At 50.8% G+C, this 24,624-nt stretch overlaps 1 protein-coding gene and 1 long non-coding RNA gene across 2 annotated transcripts in view; one reads left to right on the plus strand and one right to left on the minus strand.

Moving 5' to 3' along the window:
- The window catches only part of SNX30 (sorting nexin family member 30), a 108,277-nt gene extending 89,431 nt beyond the window's left edge, over positions 1-18,846 (minus strand). The window contains exon 1 of the mRNA XM_061163406.1: positions 18,642-18,846. Coding sequence (XP_061019389.1) covers positions 18,642-18,797 — 156 coding nt within the window. The 5' untranslated portion in view covers positions 18,798-18,846. The remainder of the gene's footprint in view (positions 1-18,641) is intronic.
- Positions 18,847-20,703: 1,857 nt separating this feature from the next.
- Positions 20,704-24,622, plus strand: LOC133071380 (uncharacterized). The gene is made up of 4 exons (XR_009696414.1): positions 20,704-20,777; positions 21,365-21,498; positions 22,691-22,940; positions 24,187-24,622. It is a non-coding gene; the product is annotated as an uncharacterized LOC133071380 (long non-coding RNA).
- Positions 24,623-24,624: the final 2 nt, after the last annotated feature.

Genomic DNA, 24,624 nt, shown 5'->3' on the forward strand with positions numbered 1-24,624 from the left:
CCAGCTTCACAGGGACCCCACGCTCCGAAGGATTTCAAACTAGGTTTAATGCTCTGCTATTACTATCTTGAAATTCTTAATAATTTTTTAAACACGGGGGTAAGAATTTTCATTTTGCACTGGGCCCCACAAATTATATGGCCAATCTTGGATATACATACACTGGTAAAGAACAGTCACTGCATTAACATGCATATAATAAAAGCTAAAGGACAAAAAAACTTACTATTAACTCAGGCCAAAAAACAATTATTCAGATCATTGAAATCCCAACACTGACTAATTCAGAACGCAAAATGCAGTTGTTATCTTTAATAGCTAACCCAAGACCTCCTTCCAACGTGCTTCACTCAAAAATTTCTTTAATAAATTACTCTGACTACCCCCTGGCATTCAGCACGTACCCCTGTCATCATGTTAAACAGCGATGACTCACTTGTACTTCCCTATCTCCCTTCCTGGACCTTGAGTGGCTAGAAGGTAAGGTCATCTGTTCATCTTTGCATTCCCCAAGCGTGGCACATGAGAGGCCCATGTAAATCTCTGAGGAGAACAAAAAGTCCAAGCGTCCTTCACTAGTCCTGATGCAAGTCATGAAATAAACAAGATTTACCGGACCGGATAGCGCAGAGAAAAGGCTAATATACTGCATTTCTGCAGCACAGATGCTGACACAGCAAGATGATAAGCCTAATTCCTTAGAATGTCGTTGTTTAGTCGCTAGTCGTATTCGACTCTTGTGACACCATGGACTATAGCCTGCTGGGTTCCTGTGTCCATGGGATTTTCCAGGCAAGAGTACCGGAGAGGGCTGCCATTTTTCCTTCTCCAAGGGATCTTCCTGCATTGGTATGTGGATTCTTTACCACTGACCACCAAGGAAGCCCTCCTGAGAACATACCTCTTGCCTAATTAGCCTGAAAAGAAGGTCTAGGTTTCCATTTTCACAATAAAACAATTATTCTACAACCAGTTTTATTCTATATATCCAGTAAGACATTTTCACCTGGAATGTCTGAGCCCTGACCTGTCCCAGGCAATTGTTACTTCCAAAATGTAGGTATCTTAACTCCCAAGGAACATAATGCCTCCCACAGCACATAATATAGAGGAGCCATTCAAACACATGTACAAAAATTCACGTTAGCACTTCAAGCATTAAAATGGTCTACTGATTCTAGTAAGAAATTATATTTAAAAGCATACACACCCTCAAAGGGGAAAGAATAATTTTTTCAGCAAGTGATACTGAGAAACTGGATATTCACATGCAAAAAATGAAACTGGACCCTCTTCTTAACACCATATACAAAAATTAACTCAAAATGGATTAAAGGCCTAAACCTAAGACCTAAAACTACAAAACTTCTACAAGAAAACATAGTGGGGGGAAGCTTCATGCCACTGAAATTGGCAGTGATTTCTTGGCTATGACACTAAAAACGCAGAACAAAAGCGAAAACAGACAAATGAGACTACGTCAAACTTAAAGAAAATTTGTGCAAAGCATGAAATCAAAAGAGTTAACAGACAAACTATGGAATGGGACAAAACATCTGTATATCATGTATCTGATAAGGGGTTAATATCCAGGATATAAAAAGAACTCCTACAACTCAACAATAAAAAAATCAAATGATCTGATATTGAATAGACATTTCTCCAAAGATGATAATACAAACAGCCAACAAGAATATGAAAAGATGCCCAGCATCCTCAGTCAGAGAAGTGAAAATCAAAACCACAAGATACAACCTCATAGTCATTAGGATGGCCACTACCAAAAAAACAGAAAAAAAAAAGTGCTGGTGAGGATGCAAGGGAATTGGAATCCTTTAGCACAGTTGGTGTGACTGTAAAATGGTGCAAACACTATAGAAAACAGTACAGAAGCTTCTCAAAACTTTAAAAATAGAATCAGCATATGATCCAGTTTTTATATATCAACTTTTGGGTTTATACATCCAAAAAAAAAAAAAATGAAGACAGGATCTTGGAGAGAGAGCTGCATATCCACTGCAGCACTGGCAAGAGGCAGAAGTAACCTAAATGCCCATCAATGGATAACCGATTTTTTTAATGTAGTATATACATACAATGGAATATTTTTCAGTCTTAAAAAAAAATATCCTGTCACATGCTACAACATGGATGAACCTTGAAAACATTATTCTAAGCCAGTCACAAAAACCACAAATACTGTATGATTCTATTTATATGAAGAATCTAAAGTAGAGGCTTCAAATTCATAAAGACAGTGGAATGGTGATTACCAGGGCCTGGGGGGAGGGAGATAATGGGAGCTGTTATATTTAATGAGTACAGCGCTTCAGTTTTGCAAGATGAAGAACTTTGGAGATCAGTTTCACGACAATATGAATATACTTAACACTACCAAACTATATCCAATACTTTGGCCACCTGATGTAAAGAGCCGATTCACTGCAACAGACCCTGATGCTGGGAAAGATTGAAGGCAGAAGGGAACGACAGAGGATAAGATGGTTGGATGGCATCACCAACTCAATGGACATGAGTTTGAGCAAAACTCTGGGAGACAGTGAAAGACAAGGAAGCCTGGCATGCTACAGTCCATGGGTCGCGAAGAGTCAGGCATGACTGAACCAAATACCTAAAAATGGCTGAGATGATTAAAAAAAAATCTGGGTATTTACAACCATCTAATTGTACATTCATGTCTAAAACTACTACTAAGTTCAAATGTCAAAATTATTGTCGAAAATTAAATAAATTGTATTTCCTATCTTTTTTTTTTTTTTTTTTGGCCTCACTGCAGGGCAGCTGGAATCCGAGTTTCCCAAACAGGAATCAAACCCAAGTCTCCTGCATTGAAAGCATGGAGTCTTAATCACTGGACCACCAGGAAGTCTAGTGTCTTTTTTTTTTTTTTAAGTATACAGTGGACCCTTTAACAACATGTGGGTCCTCTTATTATTGGATTTTTCTCACTACAAAATCCAAGGTTGATTGAAACCGTGGATGTAGAACTGTGCTGACTATAAAGTTAAAATATGGATTTTCAACTGTGTTGGAGTCAGCACCCTAATCTCCAAAGTGTTTAAGGGTCAACCATATATACATGTATCTAAGAAATAACCCAAATGCTCATCAACTGCGGAATGGATAAACAGAAAGTAGTCTATCCACACAATGGAATATTATTCACCCATAAAAAGGAATCAGTACTGATACACATAACATGGATAAACCTTAAGAACATTAGACTGAAGGCCACATGTTCTATAATTCCATTTTTATGAAATAGCCAGAATAAAAAAATTCATAGAGAACAAAAGCAGATTAGTGATTGCCGGGGGTTGGGAGTGGGGGAAACAGAGCATCTACTAATGAGAATGAAGAGTTTTCTGGGGTCACAAGTTTTCTGGGGTCCAGAGAGTCACAAAAACCCTCTGGAATTAGATAATGGTGTCAGCTGTAGAACCTTGTGAATATACTAAAACTCACCACATTGTATGTTTCTAAAAGGCGGCTTTAATGGTCTGTGCAGATGGTATTGCTTTAAGTACTGAGTTGGGTTTCTATTGTTTGCAAACGAAACTCCTGACCAGTACACCCCCTGAATCCAGTGAGTCAAAGCCCTCCTGAAACTGCCTCCCCTCCACCCACCACTCCTGCAAAAAGACACTGCCAAGGTTCGGCACAGACCGGTTCTTCTGCTCCAGTTAGCCCTCCTTTCTGTCCATTTGGGAAACATCTACTTCACTCTTCAGCTTAAAGAGCATCTCCTTTGGAAAAGTCACCACGCTCCTGAGCATGGTCACTCCTTACCCCGCCCCCCACATGTTATTTCCACAGTGACCGTGTCGATGCCGTGGGTGCCCAGCTGTCTCCTCTCGCTGGCCAATTCAGTGCCCACTGGCCTGGCGTCCAACCACTAGCACCCACACTTCTTGGCCCACACTGCTTCCCCCGTTGCTGAACCTGCTTCGCCCATCCACGGGGCAGGCTGGAAAAGTGCTCAGAGACTGACGCTCCAATACCACATCCACGCAGTGGTTAACCAGTAACTGACAAGGGCTGCTGTCTGAAAACACAGCTCCTTCCCAGGGTGGAGATAACAGAGTTGCATGTTCTACACAGGCTCCCTGGACCCCCAGTTATTGCTTCTAAGGCAGTAACAACACCTAGCATTTTCATAGTACTCACTATGTGCCAGACACTATTCTAAACTTCAGAACACTACTTTGAAATAATCCAAAATTTAACTAGGGAGACACTAAGGAACTTCCTAGTTCCTTAACTAGGAAGGTTAAGGAGCTTGCACAAGGCCACAGCGCCAGTGACTCTAGGGTTTTCACATTCCATTGCAAACCATCTGGGTATATGTCTCCTCTCCTCGGCATTGGACCAGGGCTCTCTCAGAGACAGACCTTTTTTTTTTTTTTTTTGGTTGAACCACGCAGCATGTAGAATCTTAGTTCCTCACCCAGAGACTGAACCCGTTGCCCCCTGCAGTGAAAGGGCAGAGTCCTAACAACTGGACCCCCAAGCAAGTCCCGAGAGATCTTTTTTTTTTAATCTTTCTCAATGTCCCCAACATCCAGCACAGAGCCAGGCATGTAACAGATACTGAAGAGGTTCAGGTTTTGAGAAGTGCCCGAACTTTGACATTCAAAGATGCCATACGCTTTTCCTGCCTCTGTGCCTTGTCTCAAATGAGAGTCCTCAAACACCTTTTCTGCATGTCACTCGTGCCCTTGTCCCCTCCTGCCCCAACACACACACACACACACACATTCTTGATCCCGGCTCTGTGGCAGCCAAAATGGGTAATTCTGTGGGCAAGGCAAAAGTGAGATAGCCTATGACTCCCCCGCCCCAGGATCTAGTAAACAAACCCAACTGTTCACATATGAGTTACTGCACCTTCGCCAAGCTGTTACTTATGTACTTACTCTGAGAGACTCATTTACCAAGGAACATCTGCCTTCCTCCCTGTAACCTCTATTAATCCCTGATCCCCCATCCTGAAGACCTTCCCTCAACCCTGTTTTGCCCTCAAGCTACCACCTTCCTTCCTACAAACTGCTAGGACCTCCTGCCTTCCATTGGGATTGCTAACATCCACTATGTTTAAATTCTGACCTCAACCACCCTCATCTCGCTTTGGATCTCTTGGGGCTACACATTGGTATAATAAAGAAGAGCTACCCACAGGCAGCACGTGTGCTAAACCTTGAAGTCTGAGTGGGCTTTTAGCAGCAGGGTTCAGACAAACTGTCCCAACTTGACTTCCTGCTGCATTCCCTCCATCTTTACACCTGCTCACATATGCTTCCCCACATATGTTCTCCCTCAGTGAGGGCGCCAGTCTCTTTCTTAGACTAAAAAACCAGCCATCCCCACTGCACCAAAACTAGTCATCTTTTCATTTTCTTGTCTTTCTTCTCTCAGGCCACAACGGCAACCTAAACCAAACTGACACCTTCCCAACTTAGCTCTCTCATGCCAGGCTCTCCCCACCCCAAGCACTGATCACACACTCCCCTGCTCAAACATTCTCATGGGCTGGCTACTGCCTAAGAAATACAACTTCCACATCAGAGCATCCAAAGCAGTCTCAGCCCCCTCCTGCTCTGTCTTCCCACCTCCTCTCTCCCTGATCCCCATCCTGACTCTCCAAACCCACTCCCAACACACGACCTGACCCAACGCAACCCCAGTGGACACAAGTCTCTTCCATCTCTGGAGCTTTGCTCAAGCTGCTCCCTGGGCCCATGATGCCTTCCCCACCCCGCACCTGAAAGCCTCCTCAAACTTCAAGGACCTAATGAAAACACACCTCTGCCACCAAAGCTGATCTGCTGATAACGCACTCTGTACTTATAATATATCCAGGAGTGGGGCTGACCAAGAGGAACTAAGCATCCTCCACTCCATGTCCCCAAAGTAAAATTTAATTTTCACTTCATGTTTTAAAGTAGCTGTATTGGTCTTTTTTTTTTTTTTAAGTTTCAAGGAACAAATTGAATTGAACACAGTATAAACAAAAATGCAATCATGGGACTTCCCTGGTAGTCCGGTGGTTAAGAATCTGCCTGCCAGTGGAGGAGACACGGGTTCTGTCCCTGGTCCTGGAAGATCCCACATGATACGGAAACAACCAAGCCTCTGCACCCACCTACTGAGCCTGCGTTCTGGAGCCGATGAGCCACAGCAAGAGAGGTCACACAATGAGAAGCCCACGCACCGCAACTAGAGAGCAGCCCTGACTCACCGCAACCAGAGAACAGCCCTCACTCACCGCAACTAGAGAGAAGCCCTCACTCACCGCAACCAGAGAGCAGCCCTCACTCACCGCAACTAGACAGCAGCCCCCGCTCACCGCAACCAGAGAGCAGCCCCCGCTCACCGCAACTAGAGAGCAGCCCTCACTCACCGCAACCAGACAGCAGCCCTCACTCACCGCAACTAGACAGCAGCCCCCGCTCACCGCAACCAGAGAGCAGCCCCCGCTCACCGCAACCAGAGAGCAGCCCCCGCTCACCGCAACTAGAGAGCAGCCCCCGCTCACCGCAACCAGAGAGCAGCCCCCGCTCACCGCAACCAGAGAGCAGCCCCCGCTCACCGCAACTAGAGAGCAGCCCCCGCTCACCGCAACCAGAGAGCAGCCCCCGCTCACCGCAACTAGAGAGCAGCCCCCGCTCACCGCAACCAGAGAGCAGCCCCCGCTCACCGCAACTAGAGAGCAGCCCCCGCTCACCGCAACCAGAGAGCAGCCCCCGCTCACCGCAACCAGAGAGCAGCCCCCGCTCACCGCAACTAGACAGCAGCCCCCGCTCACCGCAACCAGAGAGCAGCCCCCGCTCACCGCAACTAGAGAGCAGCCCTCACTCACCGCAACCAGACAGCAGCCCTCACTCACCGCAACTAGAGAGCAGCCCCCGCTCACCGCAACCAGAGAGCAGCCCCCACTCACCGCAACCAGAGAGCAGCCCCCGCTCACCGCAACCAGAGAGCAGCCCTCACTCACCGCAACTAGAGAGCAGCCCCCGCTCACCGCAACCAGAGAGCAGCCCCCGCTCACCGCAACCAGAGAGCAGCCCCCGCTCACCGCAACCAGAGAGCAGCCCCCGCTCACCGCAACCAGAGAGCAGCCCCCGCTCACCGCAACCAGAGAGCAGCCCCCGCTCACCGCAACCAGAGAGCAGCCCCCGCTCACCGCAACCAGAGAGCAGCCCCCGCTCACCGCAACCAGAGAGCAGCCCCCGCTCACCGCAACCAGAGAGCAGCCCTCGCTCACCGCAACCAGAGAGCAGCCCCCGCTCACCGCAACCAGAGAGCAGCCCTCGCTCACCGCAACTAGAGAGCAGCCCTCGCTCACCGCAACTAGAGAGCAGCCTCACCGCAACTAGAGAGCAGCCCCCGCTCACCGCAACTAGAGAGCAGCCCCCGCTCACCGCAACCAGAGAGCAGCCCCCGCTCACCGCAACCAGAGAGCAGCCCCCACTCACCGCAACTAGAGAGCAGCCCCCACTCACCGCAACCAGAGAGCAGCCCTCACTCACCGCAACTAGAGAGCAGCCCCCACTCACCGCAACCAGAGAGCAGCCCCCACTCACCGCAACCAGAGAGCAGCCCTCACTCACCGCAACTAGAGAGCAGCCCTCACTCACCGCAACCAGAGAGCAGCCCCCACTCACCGCAACCAGAGAGCAGCCCTCACTCACCGCAACTAGAGAGCAGCCCTCGCTCACCGCAACTAGAGAGCAGCCCTCGCTCACCGCAACCAGAGAGCAGCCCTCACTCACCGCAACCAGAGAGCAGCCCCCGCTCACCGCAACCAGAGAGCAGCCCCCGCTCACCGCAACTAGAGAGCAGCCCTCACTCACCGCAACCAGAGAGCAGCCCCCGCTCACCGCAACTAGAGAGCAGCCCTCACTCACCGCAACCAGAGAGCAGCCCCCGCTCACCGCAACCAGAGAGCAGCCCCCGCTCACCGCAACCAGAGAGCAGCCCCCACTCACCGCAACCAGAGAGCAGCCCCCGCTCACCGCAACCAGAGAGCAGCCCTCACTCACCGCAACCAGAGAGCAGCCCTCGCTCACCGCAACCAGAGAGCAGCCCCCGCTCACCGCAACCAGAGAGCAGCCCCCGCTCACCGCAACTAGAGAGCAGCCCTCACTCACCGCAACCAGAGAGCAGCCCTCACTCACCGCAACTAGAGAGCAGCCCCCGCTCACCGCAACCAGAGAGCAGCCCTCGCTAACCGCAACTAGAGAGCAGCCCTCACTCACCGCAACCAGAGAGCAGCCCTCACTCACCGCAACTAGAGAGCAGCCCCCGCTCACCGCAACTAGAGAGCAGCCCTCGCTCACCGCAACTAGAGAGCAGCCCTCACTCACCGCAACCAGAGAGCAGCCCCCGCTCACCGCAACCAGAGAGCAGCCCTCACTCACCGCAACCAGAGAGCAGCCCCCACTCACCGCAACCAGAGAGCAGCCCCCGCTCACCGCAACCAGAGAGCAGCCCTCACTCACCGCAACCAGAGAGCAGCCCTCACTCACCGCAACTAGAGAGCAGCCCTCACTCACCGCAACCAGAGAGCAGCCCTCACTCACCGCAACTAGAGAGCAGCCCCCGCTCACCGCAACTAGAGAGCAGCCCCCGCTCACCGCAACTAGAGAGCAGCCCCCGCTCACCGCAACTAGAGAGCAGCCCCCGCTCACCGCAACTAGAGAGCAGCCCCCGCTCACCGCAACCAGAGAGCAGCCCCCACTCACCGCAACTAGAGAGCAGCCCTCACTCACCGCAACTAGACAGCAGCCCCCGCTCACCGCAACCAGAGAGCAGCCCCCGCTCACCGCAACCAGAGAGCAGCCCTCGCTCACGGCAACTAGAGAGCAGCCCTCACTCACCGCAACCAGAGAGCAGCCCTCACTCACCGCAACTAGACAGCAGCCCCCGCTCACCGCAACCAGAGAGCAGCCCCCGCTCACCGCAACTAGAGAGCAGCCCTCACTCACGGCAACTAGAGAGCAGCCCTCACTCACCGCAACCAGAGAGCAGCCCCCGCTCACCGCAACCAGAGAGCAGCCCTCACTCACCGCAACTAGACAGCAGCCCCCGCTCACCGCAACCAGAGAGCAGCCCCCGCTCACCGCAACCAGAGAGCAGCCCTCGCTCACGGCAACTAGAGAGCAGCCCTCACTCACCGCAACCAGAGAGCAGCCCTCACTCACCGCAACTAGACAGCAGCCCCCGCTCACCGCAACCAGAGAGCAGCCCCCGCTCACCGCAACTAGAGAGCAGCCCCCGCTCACCGCAACTAGAGAGCAGCCCCCGCTCACCGCAACCAGAGAGCAGCCCTCACTCACCGCAACTAGACAGCAGCCCCCGCTCACCGCAACCAGAGAGCAGCCCCCGCTCACCGCAACCAGAGAGCAGCCCTCGCTCACCGCAACTAGAGAGCAGCCCCCGCTCACCGCAACTAGAGAGCAGCCCTCACTCACCGCAACTAGACAGCAGCCCCCGCTCACCGCAACCAGAGAGCAGCCCCCGCTCACCGCAACCAGAGAGCAGCCCTCACTCACCGCAACTAGAGAGCAGCCCCCGCTCACCGCAACCAGAGAGCAGCCCTCACTCACCGCAACTAGACAGCAGCCCCCGCTCACCGCAACCAGAGAGCAGCCCCCGCTCACCGCAACCAGAGAGCAGCCCTCACTCACCGCAACTAGAGAGCAGCCCCCGCTCACCGCAACCAGAGAGCAGCCCCCGCTCACCGCAACCAGAGAGCAGCCCCCGCTCACCGCAACTAGACAGCAGCCCCCGCTCACCGCAACCAGAGAGCAGCCCCCGCTCACCGCAACTAGAGAGCAGCCCCCGCTCACCGCAACTAGAGAGCAGCCCCCGCTCACCGCAACTAGAGAGCAGCCCCCGCTCACCGCAACTAGAGAGCAGCCCCCGCTCACCGCAACTAGAGAGCAGCCCCCGCTCACCGCAACCAGAGAGCAGCCCCCACTCACCGCAACTAGAGAGCAGCCCTCACTCACCGCAACTAGACAGCAGCCCCCGCTCACCGCAACCAGAGAGCAGCCCCCGCTCACCGCAACCAGAGAGCAGCCCTCGCTCACGGCAACTAGAGAGCAGCCCTCACTCACCGCAACCAGAGAGCAGCCCTCACTCACCGCAACTAGACAGCAGCCCCCGCTCACCGCAACCAGAGAGCAGCCCCCGCTCACCGCAACTAGAGAGCAGCCCTCACTCACGGCAACTAGAGAGCAGCCCTCACTCACCGCAACCAGAGAGCAGCCCCCGCTCACCGCAACCAGAGAGCAGCCCTCACTCACCGCAACTAGACAGCAGCCCCCGCTCACCGCAACCAGAGAGCAGCCCCCGCTCACCGCAACCAGAGAGCAGCCCTCGCTCACGGCAACTAGAGAGCAGCCCTCACTCACCGCAACCAGAGAGCAGCCCTCACTCACCGCAACTAGACAGCAGCCCCCGCTCACCGCAACCAGAGAGCAGCCCCCGCTCACCGCAACTAGAGAGCAGCCCCCGCTCACCGCAACTAGAGAGCAGCCCCCGCTCACCGCAACCAGAGAGCAGCCCTCACTCACCGCAACTAGACAGCAGCCCCCGCTCACCGCAACCAGAGAGCAGCCCCCGCTCACCGCAACCAGAGAGCAGCCCTCGCTCACCGCAACTAGAGAGCAGCCCCCGCTCACCGCAACTAGAGAGCAGCCCTCACTCACCGCAACTAGACAGCAGCCCCCGCTCACCGCAACCAGAGAGCAGCCCCCGCTCACCGCAACCAGAGAGCAGCCCTCACTCACCGCAACTAGAGAGCAGCCCTCACTCACCGCAACCAGAGAGCAGCCCCCGCTCACCGCAACCAGAGAGCAGCCCCCGCTCACCGCAACCAGAGAGCAGCCCCCGCTCACCGCAACCAGAGAGCAGCCCCCGCTCACCGCAACTAGAGAGCAGCCCCCGCTCACCGCAACTAGAGAGCAGCCCTCACTCACCGCAACCAGAGAGCAGCCCTCACTCATGGCAACCAGAGAGCAGCCCCCGCTCACGGCAACTAGAGAGCAGCCCCCGCTCACCGTAACTAGAGAGCAGCCCTCACTCACCGCAACCAGAGAGCAGCCCTCACTCACCGCAACCAGAGAGCAGCCCCCACTCACCGCAACTAGAGAGCAGCCCCCGCTCACCGCAACCAGAGAGCAGCCCCCGCTCACCGCAACTAGAGAGCAGCCCCCGCTCACCGCAACCAGAGAGCAGCCCCCGCTCACCGCAACCAGAGAGCAGCCCTCACTCACCGCAACCAGAGAGCAGCCCTCGCTCACCGCAACCAGAGAGCAGCCCCCGCTCACGGCAACTAGAGAGCAGCCCCCGCTCACCGCAACTAGAGAACAGCCCTCACTCACCGCAACTAGCGAAAGCCCACATGCAGCAACGACGACCGAGCACAACCAAAAATAAAAACTAACTTTTTAAAAGCGCATCGCGGCCTCCTGTAACCAGGATGCCTGGGCAGATGTGCTGGCTTCAGTCACAGCCGGCACAGGAGGATCCAGGCTTCAAGTGATCTTCAGGGATCGTCCCCCTCTTCCTCTCCAACTCCACATTCCTCTCTGGCTCCACTCTCCACATCACAGGGAACAATGGCTCACGATCTAACAAAAAGAGAGATTCTTTCCCCCCAGCAGCCATCTGAGCAAATCTCTGTTTGGTTACTTGGTTCTGCTAGGATCACGTGTCCCCCAAAGATGCTACTGGGGCCAGTGGACGCTACAGGTGAAAGACCTCAAGCAGGAAGAGGAGAGAAGCCAGATTGTGTTTCTCCCCGACCCTAACCCCTCCTCTCTGGTTCACAGAGCATCCCTGGCCGCAGCTGCTTCCTCTCAGAGCTCCCTCCCTCCTGTGGTCTCTGCACTGGCTCAGCTGTCCAGCCATGGTCTAGTTCCCGCAGAAGCTCCTGGATTCTGCTGACCTCACCGCCTCCCGCCCCCCCACCCCCGCCCCTTGGGTGACTGCAGCTTCCTGCTATTCCTAGGCTCTGGGTTACCTCCTTGTCCTCGGCGTGACTTCAGCACGTCTTCCCAGCACCAATGTAATTAACTCCCTGCATTACAGTCTCTCGGTTTGAAAAAACCTGCTGTAGTTTTTAACTCCCTGACCAGACCACAACCAATCCTCCAGCTGACAAAGAACAGACAGAAATGTACCGAGAAAATGTGAAGAGGTCAGTAACAGGGAATAACAAATACCACTCCACCACCTCACAGCTATTCAAGGCTCACTATGCATCAGGCGCCACTCTGAGTATGAACTCACTGCATCTTCGTATCAACCCTGTGATAGATCAGATAAGATAGATCAGATAGATCACTTCTGTTATCCCCTTTTCAGAGGAGGAAACTGAGGCTCAGAGAGGTTAGATAACTTACTGTCACAAAGACTACACATAGTGGAGCTGGGATTCAAACCCAGACAGCCTGGCTGCAGAGCGTACACTCTAAAACACAAATCCCAGCGAGGAGAGAGTTTCAAGCAGGGGGTTACTCAGCAGGATCAAGTGTTGTTCAACCTATTAAGAGATGAGGGAAGACAAAGATATGAAGTGCCTACTGGATTTGGCAATAAGGAAGTCGCAAGGGACCTGTGGTAAAGCCAGAAGCCAGACAGCAGTAGGCTGAGTAAGCCAGAGGTTAGGAACTACAGACAAGAGGGGCAAACCTTTCTTTCAAAAGGTTTGGCTCTGAAGAGGAGTCACAAAATAGGGCATGAGATGGATGAAGGAAGCATCATAAGAGTTGTCTTTGCTCTTTGTTTTAGAAGCGAGAGCAACTTGAGGACGTTTAAACACTGATGGGAATGCAGACACAGACCCGGAGACATGGAAAACAACGTTATGGTTACCAAAGGGGAAAAGGGTGGGGGAGGGATAAATTCAGAGCTTGGGATTAATGTACACACTAGTATATTTAAAACAGAAAACCAACAAGGACCTGCGGTATAGCACAGGGAACTACATTCAATATTTTTTAATAACCTATATGGGAAAAGAATCTGAAAGATACGTATGGATATAGGTACAGAAACTGAATTACTGTGCTTATATGCCTGAAATTAACACACTGCTAATCAAACATACTTCAATTTAAAAAATAATTTTAATTAAAATTTTTTTTTTCTTTAAATTTTTAAAAGATCGATGAGAATGAGCCTGTTGACAGGGAGTGTGAAGACACAGGAGTGAGGGCAGGCCAACAAAAAGCAGGGTCTCGGAGAGACCAGAGCGGCAGGCCGTACCTATAGTCCAGGGTAGGCCTCAGAATCTCTTCTGCTGCAACCCGGGTCGGGGTACAGAAAGAGCGGCCACGGATTCTGATCCTCCTGCATTTGGTGAAAGGAAGTTCTTTTACAGCAGCTTCTAACTTCTCTAAGGCAGAAAGTGAGGCCAACAGAATGAGCAGGTGGAGTGAAGGCGGGGTGCAAGGTGTGAGGAGCAAAGCTTCCGTCAGCCACGGTGCAGAATGGAAGGAAAGAAAGGGAGGCCCAGCCCAACATCCCCTAGGGAAGGAAATGGCAACCCACTCCAGTATTCTTGCCTGGAAAATCCCAAGGGCAGAGGAGCCTGGTGGGGTCCTTACAGTCCATGGGGTCGCGAAGAGTCAGACACGACTGAGCAACTACACAACAAGCCCAACATCACCAAGGCCCCGACTGTGCTTGGAAACTGTGAGGCTGCACTGGCGGCAGCTCTCAAGGTACCTCCCCTCCCAAGGCTCTGGCAAAAGGCAGGAACAAATGGAAGGACCCAGACTGGATGGAGAAGGAGGAGGGTGAGGGGACTGCGTCAAGGACAGCGGCAGAAGAAACTGACAAGCTGAGCCGTGGAATCTAAAGGAGACTGGTGAGCAGAGGGCTTCGGGGAACAGGTGCAGGAGGCTCCCACTGACTGGCAGGAGGACAGGCGAGATAAGAGCTCTCTGATGGCACTCTTTCAGAGCGGGCACCGCTGCAGGTGTTACAGGGCGAGGGTGTGGCCACAAGGGAGGACAAGTGAACTGGGAAAAAGGATGAAGGTGAAAGATACGAGGTCAAGCAACTGACAGTTTTAGAGATTTGGACAGAGTTCTTGCAGTGAAGATATAACTGAAGATAGCTGGGGGTGTAAAGATTTTAACGAATAAGAGAAACAGGGAAGTTACGAAGAAGCAGGGAAGAAGGCAGCAGTGGAAGGTCTGTAATGGACATTTGTGAAACAACAGATGCTTGTCCAACATTCATTCATTCCTCCTCCCCCTAGTAGCATCCTGACCCTGCTTCAGAAACCACCCTCTTCTTCCCAGGCACAAAGAGGGCTTCCAAAATACGAGTAAGAGTCTATGCCTTAACTCTATGTCCGGGGGGTGGGGGTAGGAACATAAGTACTCATTTTATTATTCTTTAAACTGTATAGGTACATTTTATTAATACAGATAACATTTATATACTTCATCTATATTTATACTCACAGTTAAAACATACACACAAAAACCTCCCTTCTCCACCCTCCAAAGATAAGGACCTGGCCCAGCCCTTGGGCAATCAAAGAGTCAACACCTGACCCAATTCAGGCCCAGAAGACTCAAGCCCAGAGCTTTGGCTGGAATTATTAATATCAGGAAAGAGGTGCTCTCTTTCAGCTGGAGTTGCAAACCTTGTCTGTAGACTGTATCCCTTCACCGGCTTGAGAACATCACTAGTTAACACAGAGAGAAGGAAGCAGAGCCAAGAGTCAGGAAGTGACAGACTCCCAGCATCGTTCGAATACCTTGTTCCAGCCATTCCGGAAACCAAAATACCTGGGACTTTTCAACAGGAGCCAAGAGATATTTTTTTCTTTTCTTTCCTTCAGCCAGTTTGCACTCAGTTTACGTCCTTTTGACTAAAAGGAAACTAAATTCAGTGGAGCAGTCAAATAAAGGATTCTCAATTCAACAGCCTGTGTGATCCTTCAATACTTAATTCAAGTATTCTTGCCCTCCTTCTGTTCAAGTCCCTGCAAAGGTACTCAAAGTCAAGGCAAAAGTTGAGACTGGCATACCAGCCTAGATCATCTGGCCCCCTTCCCCTTCGATCCATGGTCAAGGCCTCCCCACTAGCCCTCCGCCCCAACCACACAGGCTTCTAGGGTAGCCCCTGACATGCTGAGCAGGTGCCGTCAGGACTTTGCTCTGGCTGTTTCTTCCACCTGGACACTCCTCCAGACATCCACTCGCTAACTCCCTCACGTCCTTCAAATTCTCTGCTCAAATCTCAGGTTCTCAATAAGGTCTACCCAAACCCACCTCTGTACAGCCAGTGATCCTGAACATTCCCCCCGCCCCTCCAGTTTGACTTCCTTTCACAGCATTACATAAAATCACTAAAAATATACCCAACCAGGACAGGGGTTTTCAGCTGGTTGACTTGAGTTCCTAGAACAGTGCCTGGCTTGTAGGAGGCCCTCAAACATGTCCTGAGTGAGCAAATACGACATGAGCCTCAAAGGAGCAACACTTGGTCTTTAAAAGGCAGTGGAGAGAAAGGACACCGACCACCATCTCCTGAACTTGAAATAAGTAGAGTGGAGAAGGAAGGACCCTGACCCTCATCGCCTGAACTTGAAATAAGTGGAGTGGAGGAGGAAAAGATACCTCCGTTTTGGAGACTTCAGGAGAAGCAGTGACCTAAGGGGGAAGGAAGTAGGTGGAAGAGTTCAGTGAAGAGGTTGAGGATGTGGGTAGAGGTGTTAACCACAGGTGGGGCTTGAGAGGACTTGGTGTTACATTTTGGGAGGAACACAAGAGCTGGAGGCTGAGTTAAGGGAGAAGCAAGCCCACAGTGGTTTGCAGGTGAAAGTAAAAAAGAGAAATGGGCTGAGTGGTTTATTTATATTTCCGGAGGCGATAAAAGATACAGTGCTAGAAGACCTGGTGAGTTTAGCTAGCATCAAAAGAATTCCTAGCAACCCTTGGTCGATAGAATGGATTCTGCCCTTCACACCAAGGTTTGAATGATTTTAGACTTTGTGGGTGAAAAGGCCATCACATTTGGTGTTTCCTTCCTTCCCAAAACTCCAGAGGCCACTGAGAATTGTCTGCTGGACTGAGACGCAAGGCTTTCCTGTTCATAGCACTACAGAAAGCAATTCCCCTCTGCAGAATATAATAACCCTCCACTATGAGCAGCCTGTCAAACACTCATTCTCCAGGTCCAGAACTGACTATGAGTCAGGCATCCAGGGTCACAACCCCAAGGCCCCAAAAGGCAAGAAAACATAGGCTTCTTTTCAAAGACAGACCATAGCACTCAATGCTCCTACCTGCCCTCCAATGACCCCAATATTTCCTGGGCAAGAGAAACCGGGGCGAAGGGAAGGCTTCCTTCCATGGGTCCTAATTCACCTCTGTTGCTTGATAAGCTTCTCTCTGCAGAAATTTCTCCAGAGCTACGAGAACATATGTGTATGCCAAGACTCAAGGAAAATGTTCCTCCCAGTCAGAGAAAGAAATTCTATTGCTCTATAAGCCTCTAAGGAAAAGTGGCTCACTATAAATCCGGCCCTTGGGAGTGAGGTCATTTTGATGCTCCACATAGCTCTAATGAGACTTATTAAATATTTCAATAATTAATAATAAATAATGCCTTCAAGATTGTCTGTCCCTGTAAAGGAAGCCAGGGGTAATTAGACTTAAGCTTGACTTCGGGGCCACCAACTAGATCCTGGGGGTACAGGGCATCTGTCCTTCCAGTACTTAGCAAAAATGCCCACACTTCTGAGTCCAACAGTGGCTCATTAAGCAATCAGCTTCCAAGATGGCCCCAACAATTCTCATTTCCTGGGATTCATACCTTCTTCCCAGACTGTACCAGTGATGACCAGTGTGACCAACGGAATATGGTTCAGCTATGTCACTTCTGAGATTATGCATCTTGGGATCTCTCCATCTCTTGGACTCCTTGCTCTGGAGGAAACCAGTTGTCACCTCAAGCAGCCTTATGGAAAGGAACTAAGGCCTGACAACAGCCAAGTGAGTGAGCTTGGAAGCTGGAATCCAACCCCTGATCCAGTCTTCAGTGACTGCAGCCCTTGTCAAAGCTTGAAGGGAAGCTCATGAAAGACCTGAGTCAGAACCACTGAGATTTAAGTTGCTCCCAGATTTCTGACCCAGACACTATTTTCAGACGCTAAACGTTGGAGTAATTGGTTACACAGCCATAGATAATTAATTCACTATCCTATATAGACCTGAAAAAGAAATCAGAAGCTTAACCTCAATTCCTATCCTACATGCACACACAGGACCAAGTTCTCTGTCCATAAGAAAGCAACAAATTATCATCATTCAACAATTACTTATTAAATAGCAAATATAGGCAAGGTATTTCCGAGCGACTGAAGCCTTCATATAGTTTATAATGTTCTATAAAATAAAGAGAAATATTTACAAAGAGACACACACATACCTCCAGTTGCTCAACCCATTGGTTTCATTAGCTTTGTAAGTTTCCTTGCTCCTAATGCTGTCTCTCCCCCTGCTCCCCGGACTCTACTCTTTGCTTTCACAAAGCTCTTGGGAAGGTTCATCAAGTCCCACTCCCTGGCTATTTTGACGGCTCAGTGCTCTCACATTCATTTTACTCACCACCACACGTCCTCCCATCTAAGGGGGAAAGAAAGTTGGGTCTCCTGATTTCATTTAATACTGGGACAAAGAGGCATTCACATAGCATTTTAATAGGAGAGAACATCCTGATCACAGGTGTTGAGAACAACTCTAATTTCTGCAATTAGTGACTAAGTCACAACAGCAGCTGATACAATCACTGCTGAGTCCTGATCACAGCTGAAATGCCTGTGGGGGGAAGGGAGATGCCGTTCCTAACCCCTCACTGGACTCTCCGGTCCCTCAAAGCAGCAGGAGGGTCATGCTGCTCTAAGAGAATCAGGAACCTCCCTCTACACAAAGGAGGTCAAAGGGCGACCTTTCTTCGCATCAGCCACAAAACCAGCCTCTGTCGAGCCTAAACAGCGTGGGAGATCGTCAGAGGTAAATGGAGCCCCAGACAGAAAACCACAGGGGCACTCACTCTCCTCCCGCAGCCGGCGGGGATCTGGGTCAGGTGACTCTCCCCGGCACACAGCAAACCTAAACAAAGATCACTCCCCACGTGACAGACGGGGGTTAAGAAGCCTCTGGCAGTTAAGACCACGGAAAACCATTAACTCTTTTTTCCTTGCAGTCCCAGCAAACTGGCGGAGCTACAAGTGACTGCATCTGGAGGAACCGGAACCCCATCCCCGGACACCCGCGCCGAGCACTGCACCCACGCCTCCAGCCTCAACGAGCAGGCGGGACCCCTCCCCACCAGCTGTCATTGGCGCTCGAGACCAGCCAAGCCGGGCCAGCCCCTCGGCTCTGGCCGCTCCCCCTGCGCGGCTGCGACCCCACGGGGGCGGGAGAGAGGAGACGCTTCTTCCCAAGGCTCCGGGGCGAGGGCACGCCGGCCCCCGGGAAACGGGCGCCAGGGTGGGCGCGGCCCGGCGCCCAGCGGGGCTCTAGATCCTTCAGCCCCCTCGGGAGCCCAACCAGTCTCCCAACCCGCAGCCCCGCGCGTCCCACCTTGTCGCCGAAGCTGCGGGCAGTCAGCAGGTCCGGGCTGGGCGTGCTATCGCCGCCCACGGCCTCCTCGCTGCTGGAGCCGGCCAGCGGGTGCGGCATGTCGCGCAGAGACTGGGGCCCCGTGGACGGCAGGGCCTTGGGGGGCCCGCCAGACATGGCGCGCTCGGCTCGGGACGCGCCCGCAGCCGCCGCTTCCTCCTACAGCCCGCCGCCGCGGGATCCCCCAGCGCCCCGGCCGAGGCCGCGCTCGCTCGGAGGCCCAGCACCAGCGGGGTCGGGAACCGCCGCCGCCGCCACCCGCCGGCTGCGTCTGCCCGCGCCGCGCTGGGCTGGGCCGGGCTGCTTCGCTCCGAGACGCGCCGCGCGCCCCCGCTCGGCACCCGAGCCTGCGGCGGGCCCGCTCGCACCTCAGCCCGGGCGCCCGGCCCGCACCGCCACGCCGCCCAGCCAGCTCGCGGCCCCGCCCCCGCGGCGCCCTGCGGTCCCGCGAGGGGGAGGGGGAGGGGCGGGGAGAGCGCGGGAGGGGCGGGGAAGGGGAGGCGGTCAGCTCCGTCCCCGCCCGCCGTCCCGCAGGAAGTGCGCCCCCTGCCCTCTGCGGAGGTCGGGCGAGTGTCCAAGCTCGTCTCCCGGAGGCCGGCCCCTTGGGGTCTGCGCGCAGATCCCGGAGCTAATGTTTAACGGAAATCAGAGGTGGAAACAGACGTTGGAGGACCCTGTTCCATTCCAGCCGCGTTTACTGCGGCGCCTAGGGGCAGCCACGCTTGGGGCTTGGGCGGGGGCTTTAGGAACACGCACGTGAGTTGGGATTTTCTGGCCTCTCAAACCCAAGATAGAAGGAACTACGAAGCATTTTATAAGAATGGCATAAAAGGTTATGAGGCTCCCTGGGCACAGAACATCGGGCGGGGAAACCTACAAGGGAATTCGAGGAGGCATTGTGGATTTCATCAGATGCACGCTGAGATCCCCATGCTTTGTTGCTTCTGCAGTTCACCGCGTTTATGTAACGTAGAACCTCAGAAGAGAGAGCATCAGTAAATAAAAAGCGAGTGGTACACTTTAAACGCACACCCTGACCGAACTGCCGTTTGAAAGCATCGTGAGGTTCCCTGACGTTGTTTTTCATGCTTCTGTGCTTCCTTTCCAGGCTTTTGGCTGGGCTGGACTCTGACCTTTGTTAGCAGGATGAAGATAGTCAAGGCGTTACTTGGCTATTTGAGGATGGAAGTTCACCACCTTTCTCCACTTTACCTGGCTTCACCGCTTCTGTGTTCAGGGCCTAGTCAGTAGAGGTCATCAAGCCCATCTTAGAAGAGATTGATACTACAGTAACAGGGAGGGGTGCCCTTGTAAGGGACCACATTTCCTGATCCATTTCCCAAACTCTTTAGGTCTATCCAGTTTCACCTGACTAATCTTTTTTTTTTTTTTTTGGCTCCCCTGGGTCTTAGTTGCAACGGGTGGGATCTTTAGTTGCCTCCTATGGAATCCAGTTCCCTGAGCAGGGGACTGGGAATTAAACCCAGTCCCCTGCGTTAGGAGCACAGTCTTAGCCACTGGACCACCAGGGAAGTTCCATCACCTGATTAATCTTGAAGCTGGGATTCACTGTGGTCTCCATCACATGATTTTTTCCAAAGAAACAAATGATACTTTAGCAGGAGGAGAATGCCAAGAGCTAAAGCTGACCCAAAACATCTCCCAGGGATTCACTGAGACCTTCCCTTATTTCCCCTGGTCTAAATCATCCCACCTTAGTGCTCAAGTTACCATCTATTCCCTTCCCCCCACCCCCAATGTGGGTCTACCTTGGTGGAGGAGAATAGGACTCAGAGGATACTGAGAACAATTTTAAATACTAAATCTACCTCACAGGAATGCCAATGTCCAGTTCTCTTGGAGCTGAATAAAATTAATACTTCTGTATTCAAGGGATGCTAACAACTATGACAGACCCTGTTGTCTGTTCATTCAATTAAAGCCAATAGTATGAATATAACTAGACATGAGAGATCTATAATGTACAACAGATTTTTTTTATTGAATTTTTTTTTTTTTTTAACACCCAGGCCACCTTCCCATAATCAAGATCTTATTTTATTCAGACTCCACACAGCTTTCTCTTCAGAATGCCAGGTAAGAGTGAAAAGGGACCAATATTTGAATTCCTGATTGCAAACTCTTAAGTGGGTGACCATGAGCAAGTTACCTAACCTAAATGAACCCACTTCCTAAACCAAAAAGGACAGGGAGCAGGTAGTAAAACTTACTTTACTTGGTGGTTGTGAGAACAAAATAGCATTTGCTATGTAACATTCCCAGCAAAATGCTGGCATGGATGGATGTTCCCTAAATTTTAATCCCCTTTCTTTTCCTCTGTGCCTTCTCTGCTGTTCTTCTGAAATGATAATCATAAAGCTTTCATAAACATGCTACTTTCCAAACTCCTCTATTTGCTCATTTGGGGTCAGTGTATCATTTTTCTATGCTCCTACCATTTTAAAAAACCAAAAACAAAACAGAGTCTCTGAAAGCCCATATGAAACAGTTTATTTTCCAGTTTCCTGGCTGGTCAATGGCTTGTGGCCACAATGATCCAGTGGGTAGTCATCAAAACTAAAGAAAGTGAACTTCTATGGAAAACATTTTGGAATACAGTTTCCACCATTCAAATTTAGCCTAGGACTGCCTATTCATATTCACCATTTCCTGTTGTATTTCAGGGTTCTTTGTGGTGGAAAACTGTCACTGAAATAGAGCAAGTGTCCTGGACTATGTGCCTCTGCTTCTACTAAAAGTTTTTCAAAGCAACATGGTGGCAAGGAGGAAATGGGAAGTGTCTGTATCGGAGCAAAAGGTTGTACTGTTGACTGGAATTTATGGAGGGAAGCTTGGGTTTCTAGGGCTCAGCTCTGAGGAAAATGCCCTGGATGTGTGTGCATGGGGGAGGTGCCAGCAGAACCCAAGAACACAGCATGGGGCCTTCCCCCACCTCCCCCTCCCTGTCCCCTCATCCCTGTCCATAAGGAATCTTGGGCACTTAGGCTGAAACCTTTTAGAAGACAGGGCCTTGGGCCCCAGAATTCGGTAAGTGCGCCTGAATCCTGAAACCTCATAGCAAGTCTATCAGGGCTTTCCATGAGCACCCAGACCTCAGAGACAAAGCAGAGTCACAGCGAAGCATTCTCTCTCTCCCTCCCCTGGTACGGCATGCGCTTAGGCCTTATTCATGTTTGTGTTAGCTGCTTATCCTCTTCTGGTTTTTCATACAATCATGGCTTTATTTTATATGACATCCCAAACCCTGCCTCAAAATAACACCACCACTTCTGAAGTGGACGGCTGATGAGGACAAAGGAGGTTTTCAGACGGCATTCAAAGTGACATGTAGAAAGCCACAGTGGGCCGCCTCCAACAAGAGGGGCAACTGAGAAGGCACTATCACCAACAGAGGCAAAATTGTGTGCACAGTTGAATTTAGCCAGTGATGTCCCAGGAAAAAGCAAAAGCCAGAAGGTCCAACTGGAGGCCTTTTGTAAATAAGAAATTAGAACTTACCCCAGAAATAGCAGAGAGGCTTGTGGGTAAGTGATAGGATCGTTTCATCTTTCCATGTAGAAGCTCCTAGCTTGAAAGCCTGGAGACCCTCTGCAGCAGGGAATGTAATACAGATGGTGGAGTCGGTGCCTAAGAACCACCAGTGAGTTTGTTAAGATGCAACTTTCTAGACCCACCTAAGAGAGTCTGATTTAGGAATGATGGGGTCTGGAATCTGGGGTCTTAAGACAACATCCTAGCAGATGCTGATGCTGATTCTGGTCTATACAGACTATACTTTAAGAAATACTGTTTCTCATAGCTCCACCCATTTCTCTAAATCAAATATTGATGTGCCTCTTTTTGTCAATAGCACTTTTAAACTTGTTACTTTGGAAAATTTTCCTGTTTGAAGAAAAGTTGCTTAGAAAGGCAATTTTCTCTTATAAAATTCTAATTATTTGGTCCTTTTGCCCTAAATTTTATGCTTATTTTTATTGACCATTTACCAGGTGCTTAAAATATGGGCGAAAAGCCTAGATGAACTAAACTATCTGCTGACAGATTCATATCATAGCTCTGGCTGTAAAGACCCTCACAATGAAGTAGATGTTTTCCAGAGCGCCACCCCCCCATGCCCAGACTTCTCCAGCTAACCCTGCAAGCTTCCAGGAGCTTCATCTGGCCACGGAAATGTGATTCATTGCCAGTACAGAGGGCTGCCTGTTACCTGACTGTCTTTACAAGATGCCTCTGGAGTGCGTAGGTGTACATATACTTCTTTGTAGTGTCTACCCATTTGAGGTTGGGCTGGAGAAGGGTTTTAAGCTGACGAGTACTGGAAGCCTTAGTATTGAGTCTTATTAGTGAATCTTTGGACAGAATGAAAAGCCTGTTTATTAGCTGTGTGACCCGTGATAGTGTTTGGTTCCATCACAAGGAATGATCTTTAAAAAGCATCTAGAAAATGAACACTCAGACATCATATGACCCAACAGTTCTACTCCTAAAACATACAAATAATGCATATGTATATTCATCAAAAGATGGATTCAAGAGGGACTTCCCTATAGTCCAGTGGTTAAGACTCCTTGCTCCCACTGCAGGGGGCATGGATTCCATCCCTGGTCGAGGAGCTAGATCGATCCCACAAGCTGCACAGCATGGCCCCCCTCCCCCCAAAAAGAGAAGATGATTCAAAAATCTCCATAGAAGCAGATATTTATAGTAACCAAAACTAGAAAAAACCCACATGACTGTCAACAGCATAGTGACACAAATATAATGTTACACCGCAAGAAGAATGAAGAAACAACGTGGTGGGGAGATCCCTGGCGGTCCAGTGGTTAGGATTGTAGGCTTTCGCTGTGTGTGGTGGTCTGACTTCAATCACTGGTATGGGAAACTGAGATCCTGCAAGCTACACAGCATGACCCAAAAAAAAAAAAAAATGCAACATGGTGAATGAATTTCACAAACATAGTGTTGAGTGAAAAAAGCCAGATATGAAAGAATGTCTCCAGCTGATTCTATTTGTATAAAGTTCAAAGACAGACAAAACTGATATACTGAGGTAAAAGTGGAATAATGTTACCTTTGTGGGGATTTCTGGGGTAATGATATTGGGGGCTAGTCCTTTGTAAAAATTCATCAAGCAGTACCTTTCTGATAGGTGAGCATTTATGTGATACTTCAGTAAAAAGCTTACCTACATAAGGCATCTAGTCTATGACCCTCACTTCGTAAGTGTGGAAGATGAAGCTCGGTGGTAAATAACCTGCCCGAGGTTGACCAGTTAGTTCTACTGCTCATGCCCCTCCTACCTAGATGCATCCTGATGTGTTGTGGGTTAGCAGAATGCTACTTCAGGTAAAGCCGAAAGGCAAAGGAGGGAGAAAGTAAGCAAGAAGGAGAGAAAGAACTGTGAGCAGCTGTGAGTTGCCTGCCCCTCCTTTGCCCCTCATGACTGCTTGTGGTCCTGTCTGTCTGCCTCTCCCTTCAAATGCAGCCTTGTGATGCCCTGATGTCTGGAGCTGCTACTGCCATCTTGTGGCCACCAGCGAGACGTTCCCAACACCCCGAGGATTACTGAGCGCATAAATGCAAAGTGTGTCTTTGATGGCATCACTGAGTCACTACACTTAACTCTGGACCTCTTAAATGGAAAATGCACACCCCAGGACTTCCCTGGTGGTCCAGTGGCTAAGACTCTGCACTCCCAATGCAGGGGGACCGCTTTCAATCTCAGGTCAGGGAACTAGATCCCACATGCTACAACTAAGTTTGAATGCTGCAACTGAAGATTCTGCGTGCCTTGTCAAAAGACCAAAGATCCTTGTGAGCGGCAACCAAGTTAAGACCCAGCACAGCCAAATAAATAAATATTTTTAAACACACACACACATCCCTAAAGTCTCAGGCAGTTTAATGGGGATCCCCGTAACGT

The sequence above is a fragment of the Dama dama genome, chromosome 16 (assembly GCF_033118175.1).
Source record: "Dama dama isolate Ldn47 chromosome 16, ASM3311817v1, whole genome shotgun sequence".
Lineage (NCBI taxonomy): Eukaryota > Metazoa > Chordata > Mammalia > Artiodactyla > Cervidae > Dama > Dama dama.